Genomic DNA, 23215 nt, shown 5'->3' with positions numbered 1-23215 from the left:
CGAATCAACAGAGTATACATTCTTCTCAGCACCACATCAAACTTATTCCAAAATTGACCACATAGTTGGAAATAAAGCACTCCTCAGCAAATGTAAAAGAACAGAAATCACAACAAACTGTCTCTCAGACTACAGTGCAATCAAATTAGAACTCAGGATTAAGAAACTCACTCAAAACCACTCAACTACATGGAAACTGAACAACCTGCTCCTGAATGACTACTGGGTAAATAACGAAATGAAGGCAGAAATAAAGATGTTCTTTGAAACCAGTGAGAACAAAGATACAACGTACCAGAATCTCTGGGTCACATTTAAAGCAGTGTGTAAAGGGAAATTTATAGCACTAAATGCCCACAAGAGAAAGCAGGAAAGATCTAAAATTGACACCCTAACATCACAATTAAAAGAACTAGAAAAGCAAAAGCTTTTCAAAAGCTAGCAGAAGGCAAGAAATAACTAAGATCAGAGCAGAACTGAAGGAAACAGAGACACAAAAAACCCTTCAAAAACACAATGAATCCAGGAGCTGGTTTTTTGAAAAGATCAACAAAATTGATAGACCACTAGCAAGACTAACAAAGAAGAAAAGAGAGAAGAATCAAATAGACACAATAAAAAATGATAAAGGGGATATCACCACCGATCCCACAGAAATACAAACTACCATCAAAGAATACTATAAACACCTCTGCACAAATAAAATAGAAAATCTAGAAGAAATGGATAAATTCCTGGACACATACACCACCCCCCACCCCCCGCAAGACTAAATGAGGAATAAGTTGATTTTCTGAACAGACCAATAACAGGCTCTGAAATTGAGGCAATAATTAATAACCTACCAACCGTAAAAAGTGCAGGACCAGATGGATTCACAGCTGAATTTTACCAGAGATACAAAGAGGAGCTGGTACCATTCCTTCTGGAACTATTACAATCAATGGAAAAAGAGGGAATCCTCCCTAACTCATTTTATGAGGCCAGCATCATCCTAATACCAAAGGCTGGCAGAGACACAACAAAAAAAGAATTTTAGACCAATATTTCTGATGAACGTTGGTGCAAAAATCCTCAGTAAAATACTGGCAAACTGAATCCAGCAGCACATCAAAAAGCTTATCCACCACGATCAAGTCAGCTTCATCCTTGGGATGCAAGGATAGTTTAACATACGTAAATCAATAAATGTAATCCCTCACATAAACAGAACCAATGAAAAACACCACGTGATTATCTCAATAGATGCAGAAAAGGTCTTCAACAAAATTCAGCAGCCCTTCATGAGAAAAACTCTCAATAAACTCGGTATTGATGGAACATGTCTCAAATTAATAAGAGCTATTTATGACAAATCCACAGCCAATATCATACTGAATGGGCAAAAACGGGAAGCATTCCCTTTGAAAACCGGCACAAGACAAGGATGCCCTCTCTCACCACCCCTATTCAATATAGTATTGGAAGTTCTGGGCCAGGGCAATCAGGCAAGAGAAAGAAATAAAGGGTATTCAGTTAGGAAAAGAGGAAGTCAGATTGTCCCTATTTGCAGATGACATGATTGTATATTTAGAAAACCTCATTGTCTCATCCCAAAATCTCCTTAAGCTGATAAGCAACTTCAGCAAACTCTCGGGATACAAAATCAATGTGAAAAAATCACAAGCATTCCTATACACCAATAACAGACAAACAGCCAAATCATGAGTGAACTCCCATTCACAATTGCTACAAAGAGAATAAAATGGGAATCCAACTTACAAGGGATGTGAATGACCTCTTCAAGGAGAACTACAAACCACTGCTCAACAAAATAAAAGGACACAAACAAATAGAAGAACATTCCATGCTCATGGATAGGAAGAATCAATATCGTGAAAATGGCCATACTGCCCAAGGTAATTTATAGATTAATGCCATCCCCATCAAGTTACCAATGACTTTCTTCACAGAATTGGAAAAAACTACTTTAAAGTTCATATGGAACCAAAAAAGAGCCCACATTGCCAACACAATCCTAAGCAAAAAGAACAAAGCTGGAGGCATCACGCTACCTGACTTCAAACTATAGTACAAGGTTACAGTAACCAAAACAGCATGGTACTGGTACCAAAACAGATATATAGACCAATGGAACAGAACAGAGGCCTCAGAAATAACACATCTACAACCATCTGATCTTTGACAAACCTGACAAAAACAAGAAATGGGGAAAAGATTCCCTATTTAATAAATGGTGCTGGGAAAACTGGCTAGCCATCTGTAGAAAGCTGAAACTGGATTCCTTCCTTACACCTTATACAAAAATTAATTCAAGATGGATTAAAGACTTAAATGTTAGACCTAAAACCATAAAAACCCTAGAAGAAAACCTAGGCAATACCATTCAGGACACAGGCATGGGAAAGTACTTCATGACTAAAACACCAAAAGCAATGGCAACAAAAGCCAAAATAGACAATGTATCTAATTAAACTAAAGAGCTTCTGCATAGCAAAAGAAACTACCATCAGAGTGAACAGGCAACCTACAAAATGGGAGAAAATTTTTGCTATCCACCTATCTGACGAAGGGCTGATATCCAGAATCTACAAAGAACTCAAACAAATTTACAAGACAAAAATAACCCCATCAAAAGGGCAGTGGATATGAACAGACACTCCTCAAAAGAAGACATTTATGCAACAATCAGACACATGAAAAAATGCTCATCGTCACTGATTATCAGAGAAATGCAAATCAAAACCACAATGAGATACCATCTCACACCAGTTAGAATGGCGATCATTAAAAAGTCAGGAAACAACAGATGCTGGAGAGGATGTGGAGAAATAGGAACACTTTTGCACTGTTGGTGAGAGTTTAAATTAGTTCAACCATTGTGGTAGACAGTGTGGCGATTCCTCAAGGGCCTAGAACTAGAAATACCATTTGACCCAGCCATCCCATTACTGGGTATATACCCAAAGGATCAGATATTATGCTCCTATAGAGACACGTGCTCACGTATGTTAATTGCGGCACTATTCACAATAGCAAAGACTTGGAACCAATCCAAATGTTCATCAATGGTAGACTGGATTAAGAAAATGTGGCACATATACACCATGGAATACTATGCAGCCATAAAAAAGGATGAGTTCATGTCTTTCAGGGACATGGATGAAGGTGGAAACCATCATTCTCAGCAAACTATGACAAGGACAGAAAACCAAACACTGCATGTTCTCACTCATAGGTGGGAATCGAACAATGAGAACATGTAGACACAGGGCGGGGAACATCACACACTGGGGCCTGTTGGGGCGTGTGGGACTGCGGGAGGGATAGCATTAGGAGAAATACCTAATGTAAATGATGAGTTGATGGGTGCAGCAAACCACCATGGCACATGTATACCTATGTATCAAACCTGCATATTGTGCACATGTACCCTATAACTTAAAGTATAATAATAATAATAATAATAATAATAATAAAGCAAGTTTAGTCATGCTACTCCTCTGCCTAAACTCCTTTAGCAACTCCCTTTTGCTTTCAGGGTAAAATCTAAGCTCCTTAACATGGTATATTGGTCTGTTCTCCCATTGCTAGAAAGAAATACTTGAGGCTGCATAATCTATAAAGAAAAGAGGTTTATTTGGCTCATGGTTCTGCAGGCTATACAGGAAGCATGATGCTGGCATCTGGTTGGCTTGTGGGGATGCCTCAGGAAACTTACAGTCTTGGTAGAAGGCAAAGGGGGAGTGAGATATCTCACATGGCAGGAGCAGGAGTAAGAGAAGGGGGAGGGAGGTGCCACACACTTAAATCTCATGAGAACTCACCCACTATCATGAGGACAGTACCAAAGGGACTGGTGCTAAACCATTCATAAGAAGCCACCTCTGTGATCTAGTCACCTCCCACCAAGTCCCACCTCCAACATTGTGAATTAGAATTTGACATGAGATTTGGGTGGGGACACAGATCCAAACCATATCCCATGGCTTATACAGCCTTGATATCTGGGGCCTGTTCATATCATTTCCCCACCATGCCTTTGGTTTCTCACATTTCCTATAGGTAAGAAGTCTGGCACAGTGTGGCTGGATTCTCTTCTCAGGGTTTCACCAGGCTAAAATCAGAGTATTGCCTTGGTATGTGCTCAGGGTCCTCTTTCAAGCTCATTGGTTGTTGGCAGGACTCAGATCCCTGTTTCCTTGACATGTGGCCCCCTTCATCTTTAAGTCGATAGTGACATGTGAAACACTTCTCATATCTCAAATTTCTCTGAGTTCCTCTTCCCTCACATTTCTGTGACTTTCTTGTCGGCACTGTAGCTCATGCAACTGCTTCAGCCCCACCTGCAATCCAAGATAATCTCCCTATTTTAAGGTCAGCTGACTAGTAACCATAATTACACCTGCCAAGTTCCTTTGACCATATAAGGTATTTATGGACATCACACTAGGGGGCAGAGGTCACAAGGGTAAAAATTTGGCTTACCACAGTGCAGTACCCTCTGACTGAAATACTCTTTCTTGCCCTCACCTCCTGCTCCTGCAACTGCTAACTTCTACTTTATCTGTTAGGTCTCTGATTTATTTTTGCCCCTCTTTTCTCCCTCATTGTCAAGTTTGGGTTAGGACCTTCTCAGTGCTCACGTATTACTCTGTATTTCCCCATTGTAGCACTTGTCGCTCTGTGTGCTGATCTGTATCCTTTCTGGGGACTGCCAAGTCTTTTAGAAGCTATGTTTATCTGGGCACATTTGTGTTTTCTCTGCTTAACTGAGTGTCTGCCATACATACAGTTGATATCCAATAAAAAAACCGTTGAATCAATGAATTCTTTGTATCCATGAAAGATGGAAGCATGATAACTAATATAAAATTCCAAGACTGTTACCCAGAGGAAGAACTGAGAAGCCAGTTTTCACTCAATATATACAGATTATTATTATTTTTTAAATGAACTGGCCTGCTTTTGTAAGGTGGTGTACTCATTACTGGATTTTTTTAGGTGTAAGCCCAGGGATTGGGTGTCAGGGATATTATTTGGAGGGCAAAGTACATGAGCTCTGTTTTGTGACTCATTCTTCATAAGGGTTGCTACAAGAGCAATGGAGATGAGCTCACTTGCATTACCACCTGTGGCTCCCAGGAGGGACTCACATGCTGTCATTACCAGCAGTGCCCCTGTCTTTCGCTATGGAATTACCCTAGGAAAGTTGGTAATGGCCCAGAACCATTGTGTAATTAGCCAGCATGGCATGTGTGTGTGGGTACACAGGTACACACACGCGCGCGCACACACACACACCTATTATAGAGGTTACTCTATTAATGACAGCTATGTAGGGGAGAAAGTTTTTAATGGACCAAATGTCTTTGTTCATATAGACCACACTTTTTGAGGTAATTGACTTCCTAGTACCTCGTGCCAGTTACTGAGTCATAACTGAGTGGCAAGATTGGTGTAGAATTACAAGTCTTTAACTGTGTAGAAACAACATTAGAAGTAAAAATACTATTAAGATAAATCAGTAAGAGAAGGATTATAATGAAGTATTTAAGAATAGTCTTTTTGGTTTCAAACCCCCAGCTCTACTACTTACAAACTGTGTGGCCTTGGACAAGGTCCTTAAGTTTCTGTACCTCAGTTTCTCAAACTATAAAATGGAGATGATAATAATGGAACCTAACTTACAGAGTGATTGTGAGGACTAAATAGGCAAGATAGGAAAGCATATAGTGCCTAGGATATGATAAGCGTTGTATAAGAGTTAGCTGCTGTTATTATTATCATTATTCATTCCACAGGCACATTAAGACCTCCAACCATGTGCAGAGTGTATGGCATATCCTAGGAATACAATAAATATTTTGGGGTAAATAAATAATGTGCTCATTTGTAATTTTGATTTATATTTGCTCTTTCAGATAAATACTGGAAATTGTCCCAATAACTTTATAAGCATAATATGAAGAAGTAAATAAGAAGAAGTTATTGTAGTCTTCTCTTGTATAGAGCTTGCTAGGGCAATCTGGAAAAATGTCTCCTGCTAGGACTTACCTTCTCCGTTCTTTATTAAAGCAAATGGATATTTTTAAAAGCCATTTGGTTTTTCTTTTTTTTAGAAAGCAAATTATAATCATGTGAAATTAGTACTTTGCTTATAGGTGTGTATTATTTTCATCATGATAAAGTGAAATGTTCTTGCCACAAAACTGTTCTCTTCTGAATTGAGGTTGAGATATTAACACTTTGTTTGTCTTTGTGAATAGGTTCATCCTAAGTTCCACTATAAACAGGCTCATGACTCGGGCACAGACACTTCTTGCGTGACTTTTTCCTATGATGGTAATGTCCTTGCCTCTCGTGGAGGTAGGTTAAAAGCTTTCTTTTTGATGTATTTCTCTATATAAAATAATCATCTTTAACAAATATGACAATAATATCCTAGTGTTTAGTAAAGCTTGTTTTGATTTTTGTTAATGCACCTTTGCCAGTCTGATTTCTTCATTAAAATACATTTCTAACTTTGCAACATTGTTTGTATTAAAAATTACCAAGTAAAATGTTTAAATATTTACTTTTTTTTGGCCTAAGTTTTTCATTTAGATTCAAATTCCATAAGAGTTTGAAGCCTCCACAAATGATCCTTGCTTCTGCCTTGGGAAGTTTATAGATGATCACCTATATTCTTTCTATACCATTTTATAATTCTGTGTCTGGTACTTCAAAGTCTTCTATTTGTTGCTTGACCATTGCTTTTTTTTCTCTGCCAGTTCAAATACTAACCCAATTTAGTTTTTTTAAAAAAAGTCTATATCTAGATGAGATTTTTAAAAACAGTTCTATATGATCATATTGTAAGTTTACTTATCCACATTTGTATGGTTGGATATAGCTTCCTAATTTTTTTGCTAAATCTTTATCACATAGATAGGTTGTGTATTGATAGAAGGAGATGGAGAATAGTGAAGGCAGCATTATGGGAGAGTATGGGACATAGCTGAAGATTTTCCTACAGACCTATTTGTGGGGAGAGAAAAGAAATAGCATGGTAAGTAGTTTGGAGCCATGTTACAGAGGGTCTTAAATATCACATAAGGAAAAGAAATACTAATAGCATGGTTAAGTAGATGGGAACTATGCTACAGAGGGCCTTTAGGCAGGTGAATCTAACAGTGCTATATTTAGCTATTCATTCAGTCACTCGACTACTGTATATTGAGCATCTACTATTAGCTAACATTATGCTAGGTGCTGGGTGTAAACTGTAAACATCATAGACAGAATCCTTTTCCTGAAAGACTTTACAACCCAGTGTATAGGATAGTGGAAATGAAGAGAGAGGCAAGAGATGTGGCACAGCTTTCCCCTCAATTTAACTAGTCCCTGTCCTTTTACCCTGGGGAACTCATTCAGATTCTCTTTAAGGAAACTTTACTGTTGTATCTAAACTACTCTCATTTGTATAACTTTAAAAAATCAAAGCACATGTACATGTAATTCTCTATGATACACATGGCAAATGTGGATATGTATAAAATATGTATTTTGGTCCATCAATTCTAACCTGCTACTTGAGTTCAGAGATGATTCCCAATTAAAATTCTATATATTCTTTATTTTAAACAATGGTTCTCATCCCAGTAGTGTATCTGAATCCCCTGGGAAAGTTTTCAAATGATAATTGCTCCACTTAGGAGTTCTTACATCCACTCTTGCATCTTTGGGATGGTATATCCAAGTCTCTGAGGTGGAGTTAGGGGAGAAGAGGGGAAAAAGGGAGAGTGTAGCTTGAAAATTCTTCACAGGTGATAAAATAGGTGAGCCCATAATTACTCAACTGAGTAATTACCCAGTTCATATTTGCTCCCTTAGAAGTATAAAACTAAGTCTATTTCAGTCAAAGCCATTTTGGTGATAATTCTTAATTTCCTTTCCATCATACACACACACACACACACACACACACACACACACACACACACAGTGTGTGTGTGTGTATGTATATGTATATGTGTATACACACACACACACACACACACACACACACACACTAGCTTTTGGATAACTTAATTGGTCAATACCACATGTATGCTGTATTCCATCGTTTTCCTTCCTGGATGTATACAATATGGCAGATGGAAGTCTATTCAGCAAAGAGTCCTCAGGGTGTTACAAGGTGCTTCTGCTAGCTGCATAACCCGCTGGATTAGATGGAATTAATACAGGTTAATGTTTTCTTATTGTTTGAAGATTGTGGAGATATGTAACCTTTTTTTAAAGACTAAAAGCAGGCCAGGTGCAGTGGCCCACACCTGTAATCCCAGCACTTTGGGAGGCCGAGGCAGGTGGATCACTTGAGGCCAGGAGTTTGAGACCAGCCTGGAAAACATGATGAAACCCTGTCTGTACTAAAAATACAAAAATTAGCTGGATGTAGTGGCGCATGTCTGTAGTCCCAGCTACTCGGGAGGCTGAGGCAGGAGAATCACTTGAACCTGGAGGCTGAGGTTACAGTGAGCTGAGATCATGCCACTGCACTCCAGCCTGAGTGACAGAGGAAGACTCTGTCTCAAAAAAAACCAAAAAACAAAAACAAAAACAAAAAAAAACCAGACTAAAAGCAATACAGTAACATTCCAAAGGTGAGCCTTACAAAGTTCTCCCAGTACAAGCAGGTCCTGAGTCCAGCCAATTGTGGATTAGTGCACCTGCCAAAAGTTGGGTTTCAGAGGAAGCTTCGCTGTAAAAATGGGGATTTTTACTGAACTCTTTACTCTCCTCACTTGCACCTGATTCTCATTCCTTATTGGACCCAAGGGGTTGAGGCAGGTCTCAGCTGTGGGCACTGGGGAGAAAGAACAGCGAAAACATTATGTATATAAGTTTGGCTTTTCTGTTCAGGAATTCGTCCTATAGAAATATTAAAAAGGGATTTTTAAAAATTTATTTTTAAGATACATATGGAATACTTCACAAATTTGCATGTCATGCTTGTGCAGGGGCTATGCTAATCTTCTCTGTATCGTTCCAGTCTTAGTATATGTGCTGCCAAAGCGAACACAAAAAGTGATTCCTTAGAAATACTCATTATTCTTTAAATAGCTTGGCAAAGCTGTACTCCCCAGCAAAGTGAAGAATGATAGCTATAGGTAGAATTACACTGGAGAGAAGGGAATCACATGGCTCACCCTTATTAATGTTAATGGATAGCTTTACCCATACACCAGTGGGAAAAGGAATCTGTTGTGGATTGAACTGTTTTCAGTCCTGATAGTTGTTAAATTAAACTCTTCTCAAGAAGTAACGTATGCTCAAATACACCACAGGGGAACTACCATCTGCTCTAATATCATACTTTAGAGTAGATTCTCCAGGGTTCCTTCTAGCTTGCAGATGCTACATCTATCTGGAAAGTAATTTCCAGAAGCCCAATTCATTATCAAATAGCTTTCAACTGTTCTTGCGACTACCGCTTTTTAAGCTCTCTGAACGGTTAAAAAAGTAAAACATGCTTGTGTGAATCTAGCTTCTTTCTTCCTTTCTTTCTTTCTTCTCTCTTTCTCCCCTTCCCCTTCCCTTTCTTCTTTACAGTTATACATTAAGTTTAGCAGACTCTAAACTGGGAGCGAGTTCTTTTTGCACAATTCACTTTTCTGTCTTTTTTTCCCCTCATTCCTCTGTCAGGTGACGATTCATTAAAATTATGGGACATCCGACAATTTAATAAACCACTTTTTTCAGCCTCGGGTCTTCCCACCATGTTCCCAATGTAAGTAGCATATTTTAAATATTTGATCAGCATAGAAGAATGGAAAAGAAGTACTTTTACTTTAATGTTAATTTATATCATATGTCTTTTAGATCTTCTGGAAAAGAGACTTGAGAGAGTGATCAAAATCTGTTTTTTGAAAAATATGTATTTTTTTTATTTTTCACATTCCTCAGACTTCAAGAACTTTTTTGAAGTTAAAATTATGTATTTGATTTATTCATGTGTTTGTGTGTATTGTATGCACGCACAAGTCTTGGAGTAGTAAAATATATTTTAAGAGATTCAGTTGTTCTTTTAATATTGTACAAATGACAAGGTAGGCCTTTTAAAATTTGTGGTTTTTAAAAATTTGAGCTCTAGTCAGCCAGGCATGGTGGCTCACGCCTGTAATCCCAGCACTTTGGGAGGCCGAGGCGGGCAGATCACGAGGTCAGGAGATTAAGACCATCCTGGCTAACAACGGTGAAACCCCGTCTCTACTAAAAATACAAAAAATTAGCCGTGGTAGCGGGCGCCTGTAGTCCCAGCTACTCGGGAGGCTGAGGCAGGAGAATGGTGTGAACCTGGGAGGCGGAGCTTACAGTGAGCCAAGATTGTGCCACTGCACTCCAGCCTGGGGGACAGAGCCAGACTCCATCTCAAAAAAAAAAAAAAAAAAAATTGAGCTCTAATACCTTCAAGGCAGTTTTTAATATTACTGAGCATTTATAGTACAGCTTATTTTCTCATTTTTTAAATCATTCAAATCAATAATTCAGCATCCTTCACTTGTTCAGACTGTCTTGCTGTGGGTAGCTGAACGCTGTTATCTCCAATCTACTAAATTGGCACCTGAAACTTAAAGGTTTTTTTGAAGCAGCTGAGGCAAAACTTGACCTCTAAGTCCTATAATTGGTGCTTAGGCAAATTGTTCTATTTTGGTAGAAATGAAATAATGATCAACAGAGAAGAGCATGAAGATAATGGAAGTGTCAAGGGAAGGAAGCTGTATGAAAGCTGTATGATAATGCAGTACTAACTCTAACATGTCTGCTGCCCATGGCATTTTATGTTAAAACAAACAAACATGAGTTTATAGCTGATGATAATTTTTTGAGCTATTATACCTGCTACAAGTAATGCTAACTATATAACTTCTGATGGTAATTTTTTGAGCTATTATACCTGTTGCAAGTAATGCTAACTATATAACTTCTTTGGGTCATGTCTTAGATTAGTCACAATCAGATGGCCAGACTGCTAACAACAAAAGCCTTGGAATCATAGCCATCAATTAGGTTCCAGCAATGCAACCTGTGGCTCATTTCATGGTGCTCAACTTGATATAACTCAAATTATTTGGGGGTAATGGTAGTGGTGTTAGTGAAAATAGTTTTTAAAGTGGCCAAAATAATCATTACTTAGACATTAGTCATATATATATCTGTCCGTAGACACTCTTAATGTCTATATTGAGTTTTTTAATACTTCCTTTACATTAAAAAAATTACAATGTAGAAGTTAAAAAGCACAGATTCTGGAGTCTGACTACCTAAGTTTGAATCCCAGCTGTGCTACTTACTTTTGTGGCCGTGTGCAAGATGTAATTAAATTATTTTCTTCAGTTCCCTCATCAGTAAAATGTGGATAATAACTACCACATAGGATTATTGTGACGATTAAACAAATTAATATAAGTGCTTGACTCATAAGCCCTATATAGGAGTTACAGAGATGTTTATATTTTATTTAATTCACTAATGATTGCTGGACTGTTGTGGAGGTCATAAGCTTATACTCGTAAACTCTTTTTTTCTGTAGGACTGACTGCTGTTTCAGTCCAGATGATAAGCTCATAGTCACTGGTACATCTATTCAAAGAGGATGTGGCAGTGGCAAACTTGTTTTCTTTGAGCGTAGGACTTTCCAAAGGGTGTATGAAATAGACATCACAGATGCGGTACGTATATTCTTTTCTCCTCAGCCTTGAGAATACCTAAAGTTTGCCTCTTACCCATCTTTTGGTTTTGTTTGTTAAGTAGAATATAAGCCTGGCCCTTAGAGCACGGTGATAGCTGCTTTTCACTCTAGCGTAGGAGTTATCAGTATGTTGTGGATGGCTGAGCTACCCTATCCCTTTCCACAACCCAATATTTCCTATGGACCTACACTTTAGTAGGAATTTCAGCTGGGTTTCCCTCTCTGCCAACCAAATTGAGGAGTGAGGAAGATGATCATCATGTAGGATACAGAAATGAGCATCCCATAATGGGCATGTTTGTGAGGATCTAGGGATTATCGACAGAAGTGAAAGATTAATAAGTGATGAAGTTTAACATTGTTCCGGAAACCATGAAAACTTTGACAGAACTCTGCTTGTGTGGGTTGTAGTCATTAAAGTCAGGCTCAGCTTGCGCTGAACTTAATTGCTATTTAATTATTTGGAAGTTTAAAACATTTCAGATTTAACTTCAACACCTTAAAAAAACGCATTAGTTTTCTTTACAGATTTATATGAACACTAAAACACCAGCATTCACTCATGCATTCATTCATTTGTTCATGTCCTGAGACTGAGACTGGAGCCACATGTAATACAATAAGAATGAAAATTCCCAGAGGAAAATTTGAATTCCTTTAAGCTGTATGTTATTATTTACATGGTAAAGCAAATCATTGTAATTTTCTGAGTATGAAACAGGCCAATTAATGTCTGTGTAAATTTTCTTTGGCTCATTGTCAAATCTTTTAGTAATATCCTATATCTTAAACAGTGCTCTTATGTAGGTTTTTCCAGTTGTTTCGACTCTTTGTAAACAGTTGAGACATATTATGCACTTACGTGACTCAGACAATTGAACAACTGTTTTTAAATTACCAGCAAAAAACTCCTGTCTCTAATGTTCTAGTATTACTATGAAGTCTTAATTTGTGGGTTCTGAATGTAAAACCACGGTATAGAGTATTATAGGAAAAGCGAAATAACAATGAGATTAATTCTAGATGAGTACTTATGTTTAATAGATTCTAATCTCATGACGTAATTTGAAATGTGCCAGCACTCACAGTGCTTTTTCTGGGTGCATTAGGAGCCAACTAAAACACTAGAATCAAAGAAAACAATTGAATCTATCAACTTTCATCTCAGAAAGTAAAATTATTGTGATTGGTTGTTCCAGAAATAAGCTGTGTTCTACTATGCCTCTAAATGACTGTACATTTCAGTATCACACTTGATGTATTTTTAAATTGTAGCTTAAGTTGAACTGTAAATAAATTAAGGGATGTAGACATATGATTGCACTTTTAAAGACATGCTGGGCTTCTGTAGTTTATAGGAAGAACATACTGTTTGCTGGAAAAATCAGTGTCTCATAATATGATACATTTTTGTTCTCTGTGTTACTTTTATAGGTAGATCTTTTTCTCCGTGGTACTTACCACTGCCTCATACATTGTATATTTGTTTGGTTTCGTCTGTCTTCTTCTACCAGGATGTAAGTCACACAGGGCGGAAACTTTTTGTTCACTGCAGTATCCTCGATGCTTTCAACAGTGCCTGGCACATAAATAGCTCTTAATATTAATTGAATGAGTGAGAGATATACTTGGGAAGTGCAAATAAGGCATATTGTAGATCATGTGTAAATCTTCGGTTAGGTGTGTCTTTGGAGAGTGAGGCAGGAGAGAGATATCTAGAGTTAGAAAGGTAAAACTGGTCTTGTATACAATTAGAAGATGACTATCTTGTGTCTTTTTTTTTTAAAGCAGAGGAAGACACATTCAGATCTAAGTTTTGAAATGGTTAATTCTTGTTGAAATACAAGGTTTAGTTTTATCAGATTTGGTGAGTCTGTGTAGATGAAGCCAGAAATTTATAATTTGGGAGACTGGGTGAATGTTCATTGACGTAAAAATACATAGAGATAAAATAAAGCAGATTTTGGAAGAAAGACAGTGAATTCTGTTCTTGATATGTTGAGCTTGAAATACCTGTAGGACTTCTGTGTAGAGATACTCAGTATGCAGATGGTTTAATAAGTTTGGTGCATAAGAGAAAGAAGAGACAGTTTTGGTAAAAACATTTATAGTGCATAGTTGAAATGTTGATTGCTGATGAGTTTGATTAAGGTAAGGGAATAAAGGATAGAAAAATGAGCCCTAAGAAATGTCATCATTTAAGAGACGGGCAAATGAAACTAAGAAAGGAGAAATTTCATTAAATAAATAGAGCATACAATATTGAATCATCTGAGAAAAGCTGGAAGACAAATTATGAGATCCATTGTAATAGATGGATGAAGAGAGAACTTCAAATAGGAACAAAACCACACACCCCAAAGAGTCCTATTAAATTGTTGATTTAGTGAGGGTGAAGGCTTATTGTTATTGTTAACATCAAACAGCATCATTTTTCTGTTTATATATTAGAATGCTATGTTAAATAAAGGGGCTTTTAACAGTCCGTTTGACCTATTGTCCCAAGTTTTACGTCTTCTTGGAATGTAAAAAAAAAAATACATTTCTTGGAATGAATAAAAGGTGGACACTTTGCTAGAAGAGCCAAAAGACACCTCTTTTATAATTTTGTGTTGGAAATACCACACTCCAAGGTAGTAAGGAACTTAACTGTGTGAGTTTTAATTTGCATAAAAGGCAGCATCTCAGATTCTTAATATCAGCAGTTAGTAGTGTACTTGTTTGACTAAGGCACAGACAGTGATGGCATTATGTCTATCCTAGATGTGTTCATTTACTGGACACATATAATTGGTTACGCTCTTCCCACGCCCTCTTCTAAAACAGAATAAACCCCTACATGCTTATATTCTAGGACACCAGGCTCAGTATACATATGTGGAGCCAAACATTGTTTTCAGTCAGAAGATGTTAACAGTCTATGCAGTTATTCCTTTTAACTAAAAACTATCTTCACAAAAACATAGCTTCTTAAAAATATAGCAAGGGCATTTTCTATAATTATTTTTGAAACAAAGTTTTTTAAAAACCCAAAACTTGTTTTAATTCTGTTCTCTGCATTGTCATATTCTTTGAAAAATTTCCTTTCTCTGTTCATTGTAGATTCTCAAGTCTGTTTGCTAGGAGATGGTGTATGTTTCTTTAACATTTGCTATTTCACCATACGATGTTTGCACGCATTTTACAATTCTGCTAAAATTTTTAGACATTCCCTTGTAGTCTAATTGCATTTCCTCAAATTATACACTGAAATGATTTGTTTATGTCCCCACCCAAATCTCATCTTGAATTGTAGCTCCTCATATGTTGTGGGAAGGACCTGGTGGGTTGTATTTGAATCATGGGGGCGGGTCTTTTCCGTGCTGTTCTTGTGATAGTGAATACGTCTCATGAGATCTGATGGTTTTATAAATGGGAGTTCCCCTGCACCTGCTCTCTTGCCTGCCACCATGTAAGACATGCCTTTGCCCCTCCTTCACCTTCCACCATGATTGTAAGGCCTCCCCAGCCATGTGGAACTGCGAGTCAATTAAACCTCTTTCCTTTATAAATATCTCAGTCTAGGGTATATGTTTATTAGCAGTGTGAGAACAGAGTAATACACACACACACAGACACACACACACGCACACAGACTCACACTCACACTCTCTCTCTCTCTCCCCTCATTTGTTATCTAATTCTTTGTGATTTGAATAGTATGCTTGGCCTCTTTTCTAAGATGAATTCCAGAATATAACTTGAATCTTGAGTTTACAAATTCACTTTTGTTTTTTTTTGTAAGACAGCAGTTTATGCTTTTTATGTATTATGTAAAGGGCTTCCATTACTCTGTTTTATACAATAAAAGCACAGGAAAGAAAGAATGGATAAAATACAACTTGGTGATGACATGTCAATTTTTAAAGTTAATTTTATTTAGATGAAATTATTAAATTTTAAGCTTTTCTTAAGAGCCGGTATTTAGGGAAATATTCTGAAATAACAATATTATTAGCTTGGTAGTTTTTCATCAAATGATAATTTATTGTGAAATGACTAATAGAATTTTCTTTTTAACTAGTATGAACCAAGGGACATGGTTTATGCAATTGTACCAGTATATTACCATTTATATTTTTTAACTTAAGCATGGTTAATCAGGTTGTTTTAACCTGATATTGTTTCATGGTCTCTGTACCTCATTCACTTTTGGCAATAATTTCAGAGATAGCAGGCATTCCCATGGGTAAAGAGGGAAAAGGAGGAAAGGAAAAAAGCCAGAAATTTTACACCTGAGCCTAACTTATTTTCTAATTTATTTGTTTGCTTAGGTACTTTGGTGAGAGACCTCTAGTTTTGTAAATACTGGCTGAACAAAATGAGGATAAGAAAGAATTAAAAAACTAAACCTTTATTTTTGAAAACACTGCTATAACATCTAGCATAACCTAGCATATAGCCTCTGAAGCAACAGAAAAGGAAATATGCTTTGATATTTTCAACTAGTATGCCTTGGACATTTTAAAGTTGATTGAAAAGGCCTGGCATGGCGGCTTATGCCTGTAATCCCAGCACTTTGGGAGGCCAAGGCAGGTGGATCACCTGAGGTCAGGAGTTCAAGACTAGCCTGTCCAACATGATGAACTTTGTCTCTACTAAAACTACAAAAATCAGCCAGGTGTGGTGGTAGGAGTCTGTAATCCCAGCTACTCCATAGGCTGAGGCAGGAGAATAGCTTGAACCTGGGAGGCAGAGGTTGCAGTGAGCTGAGATGGCGCCACTGCACTCCAGCCTGGGCGACAGGGTGAGACTCTGTCTCAAAAAAAGAAAAAAAAAAAAAAATATATATATGTATATATAGTTGATTGAAAATCTTAATATTAACATAAGAAATATGATAGTAAAGGTATTTTAAGGAAGAAAAAACCTCATTTTTGATTTCTAGATAATATTTGATTTTCTTTGGGATGTTTTTTAAATAGTAAAGAACAAGGATTATCTTATATTTTTACTTCCTTCTATCATGGCTTGTTTTTCAGAATATCCCTTTCCTGTGAGAAATGCAATGTATAATATGCATACCTCATTCATGTTCTCTAAAAAAGAAAACTGAAAATATTAAGTATCTGGTGCCTTCTGTCAGTTTGAAGTATTATGATGATCATTGTTTTCAAGAGGCTAACTCTACAGTTTGAGAAAGTATATATTGTGGAAATGAAAGTGCTAACATTTTCAAGTTGATTGAAAAGGCCTGGTGTGGTATAAATGTTATATATAACATATAAAATTATACATAACATTTTATATGTTATGTATAATTACACATTACACATGTAACATAATTATGCATAACATAAATTTAAAAAGTATATTCTGGAAATGAATGTGTTAGCACTTTTCATTTCACAAAAAAAGTTTTTGTGTTCTTATTAAGAGAGAATATTGATGTTTTAATTCAGAGAGATTGAAGAGGAAGACTAAATGGATAAAAAGGGCCATGAAATAATAGACCCTTTATGAACCTAGCTATTTATCTTAATTTATAATGTGTAAGGGACATACGGCCATTCAGACTATAGTCAGCCTCCATTATTTGTACTTAGGGAAGGAAGCAGAAAGGTAATTCAAATTAATGGATATTCCAGAAGTCCTCAGAATTGGCTTTGGAATGTATCTTTGTTCTTACATTTGAATGTAGATATAGCCGATCTGGGAATTCACTTCAAACAAATTAATGATACTATGCCCGTGAAAGTTTGATTCTGAAGGAGTTGAGGAACTCATCTGTTCTTTCATTTCATACTGGGAATAGAGTATTTATCTGTTTTACTGATATAAAGTCCCAACTCAGGCAGAATGGCACCTCCTTCTAAGTTTCTAGAAATAAAGGAGTCAAGCATTGTCTCTGCCCAGAGTCATACAAGGAGTAGCATTACACAGGGAGAACTTGAGCTATCAGCACTGCAAATGCTAACTGAAAATAAACTTGAAAGACTACATTTGGCATTTGTCTGCCTTCTAAAATATAGTGAAACCTCCTTAATGTGAAACACAAGGAGATGGAAAAAATGGGCTTTGAATTAACCAGCTTTCCATTATCTGATTTTTATTATGGAGCAATCAGGCAGCTGGTTGACTAGGGAATAGCATTTGCTTTGAATTATGTATTATTTTGAATAACATGATATCAGCTTAATGAAATTTTACTGTAATTCACTTTTTTTAGGAGGATTAAACAATGCATATCCTAGAGGGAGCCTGAGTAACATATTTGTATTTAATAAAAATATTATATTTGCCCACAGCCAAGTGATAGGACAGTATACCTAACATAGGTGTGTGGAGCACTTGCTCACTGAGAACAGAAAGGTGGAGTTTCAGAGCACTGGTTGTTTCTTGGTCTTCCAAGATGTATGAATATTTGATAGGAAAACTGGGAGCAAGTAGAAAATGATGGAGTTTTAGTGTAAATTTGCCAGTACATGTTTCTTTCTCTGCCCCTATCTTTTTTCCAGGGTCAAGAGCCAACTTCTAGCATGGCTTATTAGGACAGTGTTTTACTGTCAAGAAGTGCAGTGGTCACTCACTACTGCTATCTCTAGGAGTATTTTCTTTAATCACTGAAGAAAAGAGATGCCAGTGGAATATGGTGAAAAACAATGTTGCATTTTTGCTGCCTTCATAATTTGGACTACAAGACCACCTTGAAAAACTTAAACCTTTTTGGGGAATTTCCTAAAGCAAGCAGCATACACATATAATTTAAATGGGAATTTGAATTCAGCTGGGCTCACCTACTAAGCCAGCATCAATAAGACTTGATTAAATTACTTCTTGGTTCTCATTCACCTAGAGGTATCATATTATGAAGGTTCCAGAGCAGTTGTTCTTCAGATTTGAAGAATACAGTTGAATGTTTATTTGTAGGCACATGAGAGTAAAGAGAAAAGATACCTCAGATTTCTTGGTGGTTTAACTGCTAATATCTACGATATCAAATCTTAACATGTTTTTAGGTAGGGAAGATGACAGGAACTAGTTTAGTGCTGATTCCTTTTTATTATTTTAAAAAATTATGATACTGTAAAATTGATCTTTTTAAGAAAGCATACAGTTCTGTGGTTTTTAACACATGTATAGATTCATGTAATCACTATCAACACAATCAGTATACAGAACAGTACCCCCTAAAAGCTCCTTTTTGCTATCCCTCTATAGTCACACACACACCCCCTCTTCCACCCCCAACTCCTAAGCCCTGGCATTCACTGATGTGTTCTCCATAATTATTGTGTTGTGATTTCAAGAATGTCATATAAATCAGCGGTCCCCAACTTTTTTGGCACCAGGGACTGGTTTCGTGGAAGACAATATTTCCACAGACAGGGCCAGGATTAGGGTGAGGCAAGTGAGATGCTTTCCTCAATCACAAAGTTTACAGGGACACTAAGACACTTAGTAATCAAGATAAGTAACATTTTAATGCAACAATATAAAAAATGCAAAAAATCTATGGTGAATAAAATACCAAATTTTAAAATAAAAATGGGATCAGTAACAGTGCTGTGCCAAGCTGTATTACAGCCTAAGGCAAAAGGAAAACTCAGTTGGACTGATCCCGTCTTTATTTAAAATGTTGATGTTTTGTTTGCCATAGATTTTTTGTTTTTATTTATTTATTATTATTATTATTGGTGGAGGCTAGAGTTGGGGAAATGGTAACTCACTTCTGCTTGACTGATACTTTGAATTATGGACTTCTTCCCAAATCCACCTACTACTGTTTACTTTTCAGAGTCCTCAGATAGGTCTCTGAAAAGTATGTAGGTCTCTGAAAAACCCTATGCCTTCTGTCCTGGTTTTTAAACAACATTCAGAGGGAGAGACTGAATGGAGTATGTTTCTACTGTCTACAATGGTGATGGAAAAAACAAAATGAAACAGTACAGATTATAGCAAATGTGCTTAGGAGGAAGCTTCTAAGTTAGCTGCACATTTGGAGGGACATTCATATGGTAGGAAATAAAATAATGTCATTGATCCTAGAATGAGTCACCCCTCTTACTTGGGCAGTATGTTCCCTTGACATAACTGTGCCACAAGGCAGAGCTACTGGCTTTTGCTTAATTAGCTGCCATTGGTATTAAGCATACTTGGCCCAGTTTCTCAATATTATTTTCCAGAGCTCATTCCTCTTGCCTACCTGCACACTACGACGTAACTCTCCTGTATAAAAATTAGACTTAACAGATTTTACAACTTCCCTAAAGAGTTCATTTCTGTGTATGACATCCCTTACCGTCAGATCATTTTTTTCTTTATTTTTAGCCTCACATTCTCATGTTTAGAGCCTACATCCTTTGCTCTGGTCCTCATGGAGTTGGAGAACAGCTGGTTAACATCCTCTGCTTCCTTGAAGATTATAAAGTTACTGTTCAGTCTTGTCTTTGTCTGAGGGAACCAAGCTTAGTCTTTTGTTCTTTTTGTTTGTTAACATTTCCTTGTGGATCTTGTTTTCTCCATACCTCTGTTGTCTTTGATACTCTCTTCTCAGCCATTTCTAAACTCTCCAGTGACCAAATTGGAGTAAGGGTCTCCTCAGGGCTGATGGTGTCATGTGGGTGGTAAGGGCATCATCATATTACTAATGTTTATTAATGTAATACATGGCACATAGTAGATGCTTGGTGAAAATGTATTTATTAATTTTGCTTTACCTTTTATTACATTTTATTCTCTTATATTCTTGTTGGGACTAACTGTAATGGCCTATTCCTTACCACCTTCTCAAGTTTTTATTTTTTGGTTAATAGTTTTTAAAAATCAATTTGGAATTTCAGTGCATATATTTTCTTTCTTTTTTTTTTTTTTTTCTTGAGACGGAGTCTCACTCGGTCACACAGGCTGGAGTGCAGTGGCACGATCTCGGCTCACTGCAACCTCTGCCACCTGGATTCAAGCGATTCTCCTGCCTCAGCCTTCCGAGTAGCTGGGATTACAGGCACCTGCCACCGCGCCTGGCTAATTTTTGTAGTTTTAGTAGAGACGGAGTTTCACCATGTTGGCCAGGCTGGTCTTGAACTCCTGACCTTGTGATCCACCCGCCTCGGCCTCCCAAAGTGTTGGGATTACAGGCGAGAGCCACCGCACCCGGCCACATTTTCTTTTAGGATTGATAAAAGAAGTATACATTTATTTTAATTGTCTACTTCTTTAAAACTTTAGATGATCCTTTTTTCAGATTCATTGCAAATAGCCAGGTTTTGGGTTCATTAGAGGAAACACAGATTTACTGCAGATGCTTAAAATACTGGTAATTTAAACTCTAGTGAATATAATTTGTTTTGGTTGTTACACTGTTAATGAATATGATATGTTTCCTGGATCTATTTTGTAAAATATACTCTGTGCTTTGAAGCAAAAGTTATTTGTTTGAATTTGACACTTTATTTTATCAGAAGTCTAATCATTACTCTTCATTAGAATAGGGGACAAATACTGATGTGATATAGTACTTATCACTTTGTTTTTCTCATCTTTATTATCTCTTTTAAAAAAAATCTTTTTAATTTTATTTTTATTTTTTGAAACATAGTCTTTCTCTGTTGCCTAGGCTGGAGTGCAGTGGTGTGATCTCAGCTCACTGCAACCTCCACCTCCTGGGTTCGAGTGATTCTTGTGCCTCAGCCTCTCTAATAGCTGGGATTACAAGCGTGCACTACCATGCCCAGCCAATTTTTTTTTTCTTAGTAGAAACAGGGTTGCACCACGTTGGCCAGGCTGGTCTCGAACCCCCAATCTCAGGTGATCTACCCAGCTCAGTCTCCCAAGGCGATGAGTGAGCCATCGCGCCTGGCCTCATTCTCTCTTAAAATAATAACTTTATAAATTTTTTGTAACTAGCAGATTCTTGATTCAGATGCAGTTTTTTAGATTCTCTATTCTATGTTCTCTTCTTTGAAATAACGTTTACTGTAGGAATCCAGATTCAAACCCTGCAGCGAAGTGTCTTTTCCTATGACCACCTATTTAACAGTGATCTCATTTGGGAAGTTACAGTGTGAGATGAAGGGCCAATCACGTGCTGCCTTAGACTTCGTGAGCAAAAGAATGAGGACCAAAAGGAGGGCTTATCCAGTTTAATAGTTTATCCATTTCCTAGTATCATTTAACCCCATTACAAGCTATATTAAAAAACATCCACTCCTTAGTAGTGCCAGCATTTGCAAATGAAGATTTTTCTGCTTCTATTTCTAGTCCTTTGAAACAATAGAAATAGTCAGTGTATCCCTTTTGATTAAACAGGAACTTTTTTCCCCTTCTCTACACAAAAGTTTGATGTTTTATTTAATAAGTATTTAAATTTATTTAATAGGTATTTAAACTTGTGTAGACATGATTGCCATGAATGGCAAAGCTAGATAAGGAATCAGCCACTAGGTAGTACTTAATTTTATTATTATATTGTTATATTTACTTATTATTATTAGGTAATACTTATTCACTAGGGAGAAACATACTTCCTCTATAAAATATAAAAAAGAGAACTTGATTTGTAGATGTTTAAAAATGTTCAGAATGATACTATTCTTTTCATAATGTGTAAACAAATAATACAGTAATGACTAGAGCTCCATTGTCTAACCCTAGCACCGTATCACATCCCACTGATGGACCAAGTGAAGGACTTTATGTCTTGTAGGATTTTCTGACAGTTTTTCTCCCTCAGCCTGAATCTGATGAATGATGTTTGGTAACAAGTTTTCCAGCTGTTCTATCAGAATTCTGGCCAAACTTTCACAATTATATATAGTGTGGGGAAGAACAAGTTCTATAATTAAAATGTATCCCGGGATAGTATTTTTCCTTTTTGGAAATGATAGATAGTGGTCTTGTAGGAGGATGGGTTGTGAGACCCCCAAAGGACTAAATAAAAGAGTATGATATTTAAAACATCTTTACCTGTACTATAGTAAGATAAATAATATTTTACATATCCTGCGTAGTTCGTCTATACAGGAAGATTCAGCTTTTCCTGTGTTTTCTTGGTTTTACATACTTAATGATTTCCAAGATCTGATTACATATATTTCTTATCTAGCAGTTGGAGATTTAAAAAGTTTCATGCATTACTGTTTTATTTATATAAACATAGGATTGATGGTCATTATCTTTATGCCTATCTCTGTTGATAAATGAAGAAATGTAAAGGAGCCCAGGTCTGTGTAGACCAAACATAGAAAAACCATGTGGAGTTTGGTTTACACTGTGGGTCTTAAATGAAGAGAAATAGCCATATAGTGCTTCCCATGCCTTCTCACAACCTGGTCTCCATAATAAATGATAATATGTCATATAAACAGATAAGGCTCCTCTTCTCTAGAAATGACTAGCCTGAGGCCCCAGTGCCCCAGGCTCCTCTTAGGCATGAGGGGCTCCATATCTTGACACACCTACCATATCTTGGTATCCCATTCTGTGCCCACCAGTGGGAAGCTC

The 23215-nt window shown here is 36.9% G+C and overlaps 1 protein-coding gene and 1 non-coding gene across 3 annotated transcripts in view; one reads left to right on the top strand and one right to left on the bottom strand.

Annotated features, from left to right (window-relative positions):
* Nucleotides 1-23215, top strand: part of WDR70 (WD repeat domain 70) — a 365730-nt gene that overhangs the window by 304426 nt on the left and 38089 nt on the right. For both annotated transcript variants that reach the window (XM_034960155.3, XM_034960154.2), the window contains exons 11-13: nucleotides 6270-6369; nucleotides 9688-9772; nucleotides 11576-11714. In XM_034960155.3, coding sequence (XP_034816046.1) covers nucleotides 6270-6369; nucleotides 9688-9772; nucleotides 11576-11714 — 324 coding nt within the window. The remainder of the gene's footprint in view (nucleotides 1-6269; nucleotides 6370-9687; nucleotides 9773-11575; nucleotides 11715-23215) is intronic.
* On the bottom strand, nucleotides 8958-9064 carry LOC112439875 (U6 spliceosomal RNA). Its single transcript, XR_003028108.1, has one exon. It is a non-coding gene; the product is annotated as a U6 spliceosomal RNA (small nuclear RNA).

The sequence above is a fragment of the Pan paniscus genome, chromosome 4 (assembly GCF_029289425.2).
Source record: "Pan paniscus chromosome 4, NHGRI_mPanPan1-v2.0_pri, whole genome shotgun sequence".
Lineage (NCBI taxonomy): Eukaryota > Metazoa > Chordata > Mammalia > Primates > Hominidae > Pan > Pan paniscus.
The sequence above is the reverse complement of the archived record's forward strand: the minus strand, read 5'-3'. Positions and strand labels throughout refer to the sequence as shown.